At 39.3% G+C, this 12,468-nt stretch overlaps 1 protein-coding gene across 2 annotated transcripts; it reads left to right on the top strand.

The window, feature by feature from the left end:
• Nucleotides 1-2,242: 2,242 nt before the first annotated feature.
• Nucleotides 2,243-11,535, top strand: LOC141436993 (uncharacterized). 2 transcript variants are annotated; one of them, XM_074100154.1, is made up of 11 exons: nt 2,243-2,500; nt 2,603-2,714; nt 3,344-3,475; nt 4,158-4,216; nt 5,075-5,231; nt 5,841-6,009; nt 6,630-6,812; nt 7,636-7,783; nt 8,597-9,619; nt 10,031-10,127; nt 10,841-10,926. In XM_074100154.1, exons 1-11 carry the CDS (start codon nt 2,467-2,469, stop codon nt 10,845-10,847), a joined length of 2,121 nt encoding a protein of 706 aa, XP_073956255.1. In that variant the 5' UTR covers nt 2,243-2,466; the 3' UTR covers nt 10,848-10,926. The 2 variants fall into 2 exon arrangements, with proteins under 2 accessions (XP_073956255.1, XP_073956254.1); XM_074100153.1 differs by having other exon boundaries at nt 2,247-2,500; nt 10,854-11,535.
• The last annotated feature ends 933 nt before the right edge of the window (nt 11,536-12,468 follow it).

The following is a 12,468-nucleotide window of genomic DNA, read 5'->3' as shown; positions in this document are numbered from 1 at the left end:
TTTCATTCATCCATAAATTCCTTAGTAGAATAATAACATTTTTCTAATAGATCTTTTTTTAATTTAGCTATGAATAATGTATTACTATTTATATTCTTAATATTTAACGGCAATTTGTTGTATATGTTAATTGTTCTATAATACGGGCTGTTTTTGTAGATTTCTAGTATGGGTTCTGGAAGGATAAGTTTATGGGTTCGACGGGCACTTTTTGAAAATTGGTATAAGTGTAGGTTTTTTCTAACAAATATTGCTGTTTCCAGGATATATAGCGATGGAAGGGTCAATATATTAATTTTTTTTAAATATGGTTTGCAACTGTTCGGTTGGTGGATATTGGCTAAGATCCTCAGACACTTCTTCTGCATAATAAAGAGCTGGTGCGCATCGGAGCTGTGTCCCCACAGCAGCAGCCCGTAGCGCAGCCAGGCGGACGCGTGCGCATGGTACGCTGCCAACGCACAAGCCGTGCTGGTATTGGCCTTGAGAATGCTCAGCGCATATATAAATTGAGACAGTTTAGTTTTACAATTTTCGATATGTTTTTTCCAGTTTAGATGATTATCAATAGTAACCCCTAGCAATGTGCATTCACCAACTTCTTCTACATTAGTAATCGTTAAAATTGAATTTAAATTAATTGGTTGTTTTTGTCTTGGTCTGAACTGGATGATTTTTGTTTTGCTATTGTTAATTATAAGGTTGTGGTCTTGGAGCCATTGAGCTATGGTATAGTAAGTATTAGGAATTAAAGTATTGCTATCTTGTTCATTGCTGCATTTAAATAAGATTGATATGTCATCGGCAAACAGGACACATTTGTGTTCGGTGATCCGTGGTAGGTCATTTATATAAATAAGGAAAAGCACACATCCCAAAACGCTGCCCTGTGGGATTGAACTGTCAACTGTGTGCATATTAGACGTAAATGTTTTGATATATCCAGTTGTTTCGTTTACATGTTCAATTTCTACGTACTGTTTTCGTTGACAAAGGTATGATTTCATCCAGCCTAGTGCTTTACCTCGAATACCTATTGAGTTTAGTTTGTTGAGTAAGATGTCATGTGAAACTCTGTCATACGCTTTCGACATATCTAACAGGAGTCCTATAGCATATTTTTTATCCTTAATGTATTCTAAAGCTTCTTGGATATAATTGTATATAGCGAGAGTTGTGGAGTGTTTTTTTCGGAATCCATGTTGGTTTTCATCAAGTAGTTTATATTTTTCCAGAAAGCTATAGATACGATTTGCCATACATTTTTCAAATATTTTTGATATTACTGAAAGCAATGCAATTGGCCTATGTGTGCTTGGATCATCTAATTTTCCATTTTTTTTAGGAATGGGCTTTATCTTAGCTATTTTCAAACTGTCCGGAAAACAAGATTCGTCAAAGGATTGATTTATTAATTTTGTAATAGATGGAGTGAATTCATCAATTATTTAACGATGATTAAAGTTTGATGTACTTAACTACTTAGATTGCATTCCGCTACCTCTACTTTTTGACTAAGCCTTGTATTGTATTACAAAGAAACCATTTATAGCGGGTACAGTCGAGTTCATAAACTTGTAAGAAATTTTTTGATCAAAAATATCTGAACACGCTTCTACGCCGAAAACAATAGTCGTGTTCAGATATTTTTGATCAAAAAATTTCTTTTTTTTTACTCACAAGTTTCTGAACTCGACTGTATTAGAGCATTTTCTTTGGTCGACAAACAGGGTTTGTGGAATGAATTTCTAATTTCCCGCTTATAATAATGAGGGCTATCGTTTTTTGTCTCAATGGATGGCGCACTGTTGCGTGAGGTTTTTAAGTATGGCTTTCAAAGTCTGTTATTACGGGCGTGAAAACAAAGTTTAGATTAAAATCATATTTAATACACCTTAAAACCGTACCATAAAAATATCGAGCATGACACAGTGTTGCATAGTCCCCGTTTTGTTCGGAAAAAAGGGAGGACAAAGGTTTCCGAAAGACAAAACTGTCTCTAAATACAGACATTCATTGCCCCGGAACGCATATTTGCCATAATTAATTTCAGATATTGCAAAATATTCATAAAATTATTCTAATTTTAAATAAACCCGCGTAGCTCACTCAAAAACTATGAGATTTGACATTTCGGAGACCTCACGCTACACTAGCGCCTCTAGTGGCGAATTCATGCGCGATAGCCCTCATTAGGCCGCGGCCATAGACGAGACCATAGACTAGTCTGTCATCCGTCATAGAGTTTGAACTTTTGACGTTTATTTGATTACTGACCGGAAACTATTTTTGCATTGCTATTTTTGTACTCCGGCCGGCCTAGCGTAACGAATTTATTTAAGCGTAATGAAAAACAAACAATTGTAGCCGTTAACGTGCATGTGTATTACTCGTGATTTAGACAAGGATTTTAAAATAACTTTTCAACGAGTTTTGCTTCTAGTTACAGTAATTGTTTGACGCAAAATGGATTTAGACAGGGATACTTCGAACACTGATGGTAAGTTATTGTTTTCTTAGCTTTTTCTATTGGTTTATATAAATACGGCAACGCGTTGGTATGTTTATTGGGCGCATACTGAACTTAGTCTTGTTTTTACAGAGTGTCTTGAGACCGCGCTTCAGATATTTGACTATTGTGGTGCCGATAGCAGTGGAACTTTGCATGTGGACGCACTCATGGATAAATGTGCACCGTCCATGAAGACGAATAAGTAAGTTAAAGTTTTAATGTATTTTATGTACTGTGTTGATGCTGCATAATTTCCATGCCATTGGGCTCTCTTTCAGTTCATAATTCTAACATGGTCATTTTTGGAGTCCTACTGTCGTACTAACATAAAAATATGTATCTTCCATAGGAAACTATACTAACATAAAAATATGTATCTTCCATAGGAAACTACACATGAGAAAAAATACAAAGAGTATGGAGCTTTCTGAGATAAAAAATACATATATAATAGTTGTGTGAAGATATAAAAATATCCAATCCTTCAAAAACATGTATTACTTACAAACTCTTATTTCAGTGTAAGAAGACAGTGGAAACATATTTTTGACTGGAATAAAATTCTGAATCAAATTTTCACTGCTCTGTATTTCACCTGTTCACTTAGTATTTTCCAGTGATGTGATTTCAAAAATTAGCTCTGTATACAGTACAACCAGAATGTTAATGTTGCTCAGGACTCGTTGGTTTTCTTAATTTTCCTGTAGATTCAAATTACAAAGAAAAAGAAAACCAATCTATTGTTTCGAGTTCTGAACGACACAAGTAAACTAGTTTAAGTGTACATGCTTTATACTTGTTATCTTTGTACTTACTTCACTTTTGTTTTAGCACTGAGTTCAATTACTTGAAATCCCTCCTGGACCCTAATCATAGCAACCCAGAGATAAATGTGTCTAAACTAGCCACTGCTTTGAACATGTTCAGCGATGGACAAAAGAGCAAAACAGACCTGGACGAGAGGTATGTTTGTTCCAATACAACAGCATATTTCTATATTTTTGCCAGGGTTTTTTTTGCATAAAAGTAATAAAAATACAAAGAGTCCTTTTCTAGAAATTACCATATTGTTACATTCTGCCATTTATGCATACTGGTTTTAGATAACTTTTATCAGGGCTGGATTTAGGTGAGGGCATTCGGGGTTGCAGCCCTAGTCTCCACAAGGGGACAATAAAGGTTTAAAAAAATATCCTGAGTCAGGAACTATTTAATTTTTTCTCAAACAATCCTTTTTCGACTTAGGGGCCTGCATTCTTTTCTTCATTGCACCTAAACTCTAAATCTGGCCCTGCTTTTTATTTATAATTTGAAAACATGTTTAAAATAAAACCACTAACCACACACCAAATTTGTCTGTCACTTTATGAAATGAATCTAATTGTGTGAAGCATGTTTAATCGGCTAAGGCATAATTCATTAGTTTTAGTTAGTTGGTAATCAGGGATACCCAAACTGTGGGCCGCGACGCCCTTGGACTGTCGCTTACGTTTCCAATCTAGAGCAGCTACACATAGATATTATCTTTTACAAGGGGTCTTTAAAACAAAATCCGACCATGCGATCCGAGCCGTGGTATAAAAAGATTGGGAACCTCTGAGTTAATTCATTGCTTTTTGTCGTAATTGGCGATCATTCATTACAGTTACAACTTGAGAAGTGGACCCGGACCACAGGACTCTGATTCTGGTATATCCAATGACGGTAATTATTTCTACATTTTTTAAGCTTGCTTTAAACTCATGGTTTGACATTTGTAAATAATAAATAAAGTGAATACAAAAATTCATAAACACGTTGGCAGCAGTTGGAAGTAGCCAAGTAGCCGTGTCAAAGTCAAAATATCTTTATACAATTTAGGCTAAAACAAGCACGAATGTCAAAAAAAAACTACCACCGGTTCAGAAAAACCTCTATTAGAATGATGATGATGATGGGAACAGATTCTTCACTGCATCTTCAATTCATCTGTATAATAATAACTAGCCAAAGATTTTATTGATGTAAGATGAGTCTTTGTAGCATCAATAAGTAATTATAATAAAATAATTAATTTTTAATGTGTAATATAAAGAAAGACATTAATTTATTGGCTTATTAAAATTAGATTGACACACTTCTGATATAATTAATTACTTGCTTTTTTAATACAAAGGTATTGATTAAACACAAATTAAGTGACCATTAGTGTACCCTGTCACATTGAGGAAACTGGTAAACCTCATTATTAATTATCCTTAGAAAACTGAGTCATTAACAGAGTGATCAGGTAAAACAGCACAGTAAAACAGTACAGGCATTTTAAAAAGTATTTGCGATATTACTAAGTCTTAAGCTGGGTTCCTACTGAGTGAGCATCCTCGTTAGGCAGCCATTTTCAGTGCGATTTTTTACCCAGTGTCAAACGATTAAAAAACTTTTTGGACTTGGAACACTTGGAATCACAATCGTTTTCACCACTTCTTTCTGTCACACGGTATAAGACGAGGGTAGAAAGAGATGCCAAATGCACGTTAGGCAATACTGCCTGTGCATGCTTTTACATGATGCTCCACTCTCCAGGGTTTCTGCTCTTAGAGGAGCTTCAAAGCGAGATCCGCGAGAAAACGCACCTCGCAGCACAGCTCCGGAGCCAGCTGGACTATTCGGTGCACCAGCATGAGGAGACCCTGGCTGCCATCACTGCGGAGAGGGACACGTTGAGGGCCCACCTTACCATGTAAGTAGGGTTTGACATCTGCGACCGGACATACCTCTAGAGGCAGCTGGTGTACTACTTGTATTATTTGTAGTTTCTTGGGTTATCTAATGTTTCGCCGGCAATTTTTACGCAGATTATTGATTGGCAGACAACGTTTCACGAGTAACCGTACGCCGACGGATTTGTTCCTAGATGTATTATTTCGTCGACTGACGTTTCGTAGGTAACTCAACTTTTAGCAAACTACTTAGTTGAATTATGAGTCAGTAAGTCGAACAACTATAAACAGAAATTCGTTAGGACTATTCATCACTAAATTATACCAAACGTTAGGTACTCGACGAAAAGAAAGGTCTGCCAATAGTTGTCTACGAAACATATATCTGCGTAGTTAAACTCGGCGAAAAAACAAGTCACCGGTTTCGTGACGCTCCTAGAACTGTAAGCCTGAACACGACGAAAGAAGTGACCTGAAGCCGAAGTGTTGGTTGCTCTTCTGCAAAACGGATGCCACCACAATATGGTAAAGAAAAACTTGGAAATCCTCCTGGAAGGCCTATATTTAGCTGTGGACGTCTTCCGGCTGACACGACGATGTAATGATGATATGAATTCATGTGTTTCTAGGCTACGTGATGAAAACAAGACACTGATCGACGCTCGACGCGACTATGAAGACGCGACCGAGCGTCTAAGCGGCAGCGAGCAGGCGCTCGGCACCGCGCGGCGGGAGCGCGACGCCGCCGCGCGCCGCGCCGCCGCCCTCGAGGACCAAGTCGTGAATCTCGAAGCCGAGGTATGCGCTGCACACATTTGACTGATGCCTCATCAGGGAATATACATCGTTGAACATAGGTCTCTGCCGAATAATGGCTAAATTAACTGCCAGGACTGATTATCACTCGTGTGCTCACGAGTAGACTGAAGTGTGGAGTGTCAAGTCTGCCTAGCAGCGCGTCCTTGAGTGTTTGTAATATTTTGACTACGAGTGAAAATCACGAAAGTTTAAAACTTTAGATTGTCTCAATTTCAATATATTTATAACGTTGATGAACGTTCAAGGTCGACGAATCTCCATTGAATATCTTCTAAGGTAGATCGCGGTCGGTGACTTTTTGTTGCGGTAGAACCCATGCTATAGCGATAAAAACGCGCGACTGTACTGATTCAGCATTGCTACGTACGCACGCAATGCCGCGGCAGTGGAGTGCAGGCTTAGACATTCTACAGCCCACGACTGTGTCAATGCTGCATCGCGACTGTAGCGATGCTTATCACGATAGTAGCGATGCAGAATCGTGTTTATATGCGCGAGCGCCATCGCCGCCAACTGTTGTACCGCAATCGTTTTGCAACTGCCTCACTATAAAAAGTCGCCATGTGCGATCTTCCTAAGGTGTGAACCCTCTGTTACAGAAACTGACCCTTCAGGAGCTGCTCAGTTCGTCCAAAGCGGAGTGTCACCGCATCAACGAGATGTACGCCGCGCGTCAGTCGGCGCTGCTGGAGCAGAGCGAGGCGCTGCGGGCCTCCCGCGCCGAGCTGGCGGCGCGCCTGCGCGACCACGAACAGCTGCTGCAACAAGTGCTGCGGGACAAGGTGAGGGCCGCTTGGACCAGTCATGTCAGACTGTGTCCCAGACCGCACTGGGCAGATGGACGCCGCGCGTCGGTCGGCGCTGCTGGAGCAGAGCGAGGCGCTGCGGGAACGGTATTCATCACAACTGGCAAGTTCAGGTTGCATCAAAATGCAACACAACACAAATATGAATCAGGCCAGGCTTAAGATGCTTATAACAGTCTGAACTCACCTTCCTCAAAATTTTACCATCAGGAACTAAACGCTTGTTCGTGTCGTGCGGTTCCTCTGACACTTATACTATTTAATACGAGAGCGAAAGGGACGGTACGATACGAACTTCGAGTTACGTAGTAGCCCAGTTACAAAAACTGTCAAGAGATTCAAAGCTCTATAGAGCGCCATGAAAACCGCTATTGGTCTACGTAAATATCATGCTTCTTCATATGGATTATTTTATGCCAGTAGCAGGTAAAAAAAGGGTGGTGAAAAATATTGATGAAATTTGACACTTCTGCAATAACACCTAGCCTAGCTTCTTAATTTCAGAGGCCGTATTGTCTGCGCTGACGCTCGCGATCGCATTCACAATCTTTCTACTCTCGTCTTATACCATGTGACAGAAAGCAGCGGTGAAAACGATTGTGATTCCAAGTGTATTAGTCAATAAAGCCTCTGGTCTCCACTGAGCGAGCCGCCTCGTAAGATGTTCAACTGTTGGGCTCAGAATTTAAGCGAAAATGGCGGCCTAGCGAAGTGGTTCGCTCAGTGGGGACCCAGCGTACGACTTCTGCTATGACTACTGAGTTGATTCCAAAGAACCTTTCGCTCTTGTCTCCCGTAGGTGATCCTGGAGATGGAGTTAAAGGACGTCCTGAACCGCTCCAACAGCGCGGCGCTGCATCTCGATAGGTCCGTCGACGTCAGTTACACTGAGGACCAAATGCTGACGGCACTTGACAGCATGCATGCTGATAGCAAGTTCTCCTCAGGTGAATACGATTTGTTGTTCTAAACTAGCTTTTGAATGTGACGTCTGATGCTTTCTCAGAAATGTATGTATTGCAAGTTATGCCTGTGTATTATGCGGCCTAGTGCTGATGGGTCAAATTTTGACGATAACTTTTGGTATAATTGAAACTTTTCTTACCTCATTTGCCGCATTGACTCTATTATTACCAAGCTAGAGCTAAGCTAAAATGACGCACACACATTTCTAGTTACAATTAAATTAAAATTAAAATCCATTTATTTCATGTTTCTTAGACACATATGTTGTTAGTTTGACTTAATCTAAGTGTTAGTTATACATATATATTAAATTAATGCTAAATAGGGAGTTCACCACATTATGACACTAGTGGGGACATGTAGTTTCCCACAATGTGTCATATAGGCACAGTCCAGCCTGCCCGCGATCATTAACAGGACGCGGTCAAGATTTAGAGGTCCAGTTCTCATTCAGTCTATTTAAAAGGCTGTCGGAAAATGGACTATGGACTCGCTCACGCAGTCACGCGCGTGTCCTATTCTTAAAATAGTACGGCACAAGGTTCTTTCAATAAAATAGTTCAAAGAAGTGTACGTAGGTACATAATATTTTGTCATTGACCGTTTTTCTGCTTGATATCTATCGCTTACTGTACAGTCGAGAGCATAAACCAAACAGCCATAACGTAAGTTTATATGTTTTTCACGTCTTGGTAACGTACATGCTACATTTATGAAATTATGACCTTGACTGTACAGTGTATAATTGTTGTTCGCCCGCTTCCTCATTCGCTTAACCTTCTCTATTTCAATAGATAACCAAGTATTAGATGACGATGCGTTCACTAAAGCACTAAAAGAACAGGACTTTGGTCGCGCCTCCAACTTGTCCCTGTTCGACGAAATACGCCTCAGCTTCTGTAACATGTCTCGACGTGACATTCCCGAGAGTTTCGGGAACATGTCCAGATCACAGATACTGGAGTTTAATGACACCCAATGCGACAAATGTGACTCTCAGAGAGACTTATCAACGACAACAGTAGAGACTCAAACTGATAATACTACAGATAATAATAATGTAGAATGTGTAGACTGCTCCAAAATTTGCATAGAATGTGTGAAACAACACCAGAATCTAGCGAAAATGCAAAGTGAACTTGAATTGTCCAATGAAAAGATATCAATTTTGCAAACCGAATTCAATCAGTATGAAGATAATTTGAATATCATGCAGAAATGTGCAGGGCAAATGAATAAAGATAAAGCTACTAATGGAACACAAACAGATGAACAACCTATTGAACCATGCACTGATTGTATCGAAAAAGATCTTGAATGTGTTCAACTAAAAGATAATAATATTAAACTAAATTTAGACCTTGAGGAGTTTAAACAAAAGGTAACAAGTATAAAATCTGAATACCAGATTAATTCAAACACATTACAGGACTATATTAACGGAATGGCAGTAGAAACTAGTGTGGTTGAGACGCAAACTGATTTACCAATTGAAGCTGTCCTTGAAGATTCCACTAAACAATGCCTGGAATGCGAGCAATTAAAAGATTACACAGCTAAATTGGAACATGACGTTGTCCACGCTAACAATAATCTCTCCGAAATGCATTTGGATCTGAATAAGTATGAGAACACACTGAATGTCCTACAAAAGCACGTAGAAGAGGGTATGGAGAGAAACAATTTCTTGGAAGCAATGTCAGGCAGTTTACAAGCAAGGGTGCATGCTTTGGAGTCTGCTTGTTCAGCGTATAAGGAGAAGATAGACAGTCTGTCTGGTGAAGTCTCGTGTGTTTTATGTCAGACTGACGAAAGTGGTAATTGTTATCTGATGTTTAAGTAGTTTAGCTGTTGTGTTGTTGGATTAGTTTGTGTCGTTGTTTATGTTGGTGTTGGTTATTATTAGTCCATAAGTTTGACCAGCTAAAATTTAATTACGTGATTAGAGCTACACTTTACGTTAGTTGTATGTAGATGATGTAGTAATGTTGAAATCTACATAGTTGATCTTTCAGTAGACAGGATAAAATAGTGTATCACTTTAAGACGGTTATAGTATAATATCATATCAATATCTTTTAGTAATAACTACATTGTTCTTGACTACGGTGCAATTTAATTCACTTATGAAACGAATTAAACTCAATTGTAGATTGTGTAGTTCTCGTTGTATTTAGTATCAAATAAATAATTGTTGATTGGTTACTAAATAATGCTCCTGTTTGCAGACGTGGCGTCCATAGGCACACAAGTAGAAGTAGCCTGCATGGAGTGCGAGAAGCGCAATGCCGTCGTTCCACATCGCAGTCTTCGAAGGCTGTTGTGGTAAGTCATTTGGACCCTCAAATATAAATATTTAGGGTGACATTATTTACCGGCCCGGATAATACTGACATGGAAATACCGACCCGATTATTCGTGTACCCATTATTTAAAGATAAAAATGGTTTTATCGCTTATTTCTTCACAGATTTGCCATTAGTACTTGGTAATTTACAATTTAGCACTTTTTCTTGTTGTTTTCCTTCCACTCATAATTTCTATTGTAATAACCAGCGTCTACTCTTTCGGCCAGCCATATTACACTGTATTTTAAGCAGTACTTCGTGGTTATTGTTAAAATCACTTAAATAATTCCCGAAATTTTTAAAATCAACTTCTAGAAAAATTTAACTTTCCAATGTAATTAAACATAATGTAAATACTTATGGCAAAAAGAAAAGAGAATGTCGTGTTATGTTTATTTAATGATTTTAAGATATTGCTACAATCAGTTTAATAATTAAGTCTTAATTCTTGTAATTAATGATTGTTTTTTTTTTAAATTCTCGTAGCTAATTTAGCCCACTCGAAAAATCAATGTGGCCTGAACACGTTACTTGACTTTAAGATCCCTCATTATTCAACGGTCATATAATATACTATTTATTCAGTTCAGTCGACTAACAAACTTTACAGAAGAAGCTATAAGAAAAAATACACACCCGTTTTATACTCCTCAGTCTACCCCCAAAAACCGGCGATTCTCTATTCCACAGTCTCTAATTCCAGGGAGCCACTGAAATGCCTCTTCCAAGCCTTTGCCGTTCTCTGCTTCATATGCGCCATCTCTGTCCTGTACGGGGTGACTCGGCGCAACGCAAGATGCGACCGCGAGGCCGTACCCTGGCGTTGGTTAGATGCGCAAGAGTTCATGGACATGCTTTTGAGGATAGAGTATGTCGCTGATGTCCCTATGTGAGCTTGGGATGTTGGAAACAGTGGTGGCACTACGCGTCGGCGATTGCCTATAAGATAAATATTAGCTTATTTTTTAAGGGGGCACTGAGTTTTTAGCGCTTATCAATGCGGATATAGGGTAAGGCGGCGGGGAAGAGCGATAGGGTTCAAGATAGTTTGGTCAGAACGCGCGCGTTTTTAAGTATTTTCTTCGTATTACTAAAACAAATGCATATTTAAAAAATGTAACGTGTATATGCGACAGAAAACATCTAGTTTTCTTATGATTAAAAACGCATGAGCTGCTTCGTAATATTTTCGCCGTACGGGTATATTTTGTTCAACTTCAAGTTATCGTGTTTTTACAATGCATGATTTATAGAGTAAATCCTCAAATATCTTACCTATGAGTTTCAAAACGAAAGCCTTGCTGGTAATGATACACAAGAGATTAAATGAAGATTAAATGAAGCCGTGGTGGCCTAGTGGTTTGACCTATCGCCTCTCAAACAGAGGGTCGTGGGTTCAAAACTTTCTGAGTTTTTCGAAATTCATGTGCGATACATTTGAATTTACCACGAGCTTTGCACATCGTTGCACAAACCTGCGAAGAAATTCAATGGTGCGTGTGAAAATCCGCACTGGCCCGCGTGGAACAGGCATGATGATGAGATTAAATGAAAGCAATAAATGCGCTAAAGGCTTGGTGCGCCCTTAACGTTAATTATCCGGTTGGGGAAATAAAAAGTCCTCACAAATCTGATGACGCTGACGTCTAAGTTTGATCTAGTACCGCCACTGGTCGATAGGCAGTTTGGTTCCTACCATAGATGATGCAGCTCACGAGATTAAACGGTCCACTAGTTCTAAGGCTTTATTGTCTATCGCGTGGCCGGTCGCAATTGCATTCACCATTTATTTCTACCCTCCTTAACCGTTTGGCAGAATGAAGCACTGTGGATGCGATTCAGAGGGTTGGACAATATGGCCTAGGACTTGTACCGAAACTAAACAGCCGAATGTAACAGTGCGTCGCAAATACCGGTAGATTGCAGCCAAGTTGCCCTAAAGTTGCTTCCGCTGTAAAGTGATTATATTTTGAAATTTAGGGACTATATCAGCTGACATGGTTTGCAGGGAGCGGGTGGACATATTGAAAAATAGTATGAGCAGCGGCAACTGCACGCGTCACGTGCGACAAATTCTACCTTTATCCACACCCGCAGGCGTCCCCCCGCTCCGTACACCCGCGCCAGCTAGCGTAGGCCCTTAGCATCCATTTTAAAGCTTCATCAATTGAGTAGAAAACAGATCTAATCTAACTGCCATTTCGAATGAATGTAGCGAATTTTATCGAAGAGCTTCTACTGATACTAGTTTAAAGAATCCAATCCTAAGTATTTTGTGCTTTTGAATATAAAACTTAGGGTTACAGTTGCAATATTTG

Source organism: Choristoneura fumiferana, chromosome 17 (genome assembly GCF_025370935.1).
Source record: "Choristoneura fumiferana chromosome 17, NRCan_CFum_1, whole genome shotgun sequence".
Classification (NCBI taxonomy): domain Eukaryota; kingdom Metazoa; phylum Arthropoda; class Insecta; order Lepidoptera; family Tortricidae; genus Choristoneura; species Choristoneura fumiferana.
This window is presented reverse-complemented; position numbering and strand designations above follow the sequence as displayed.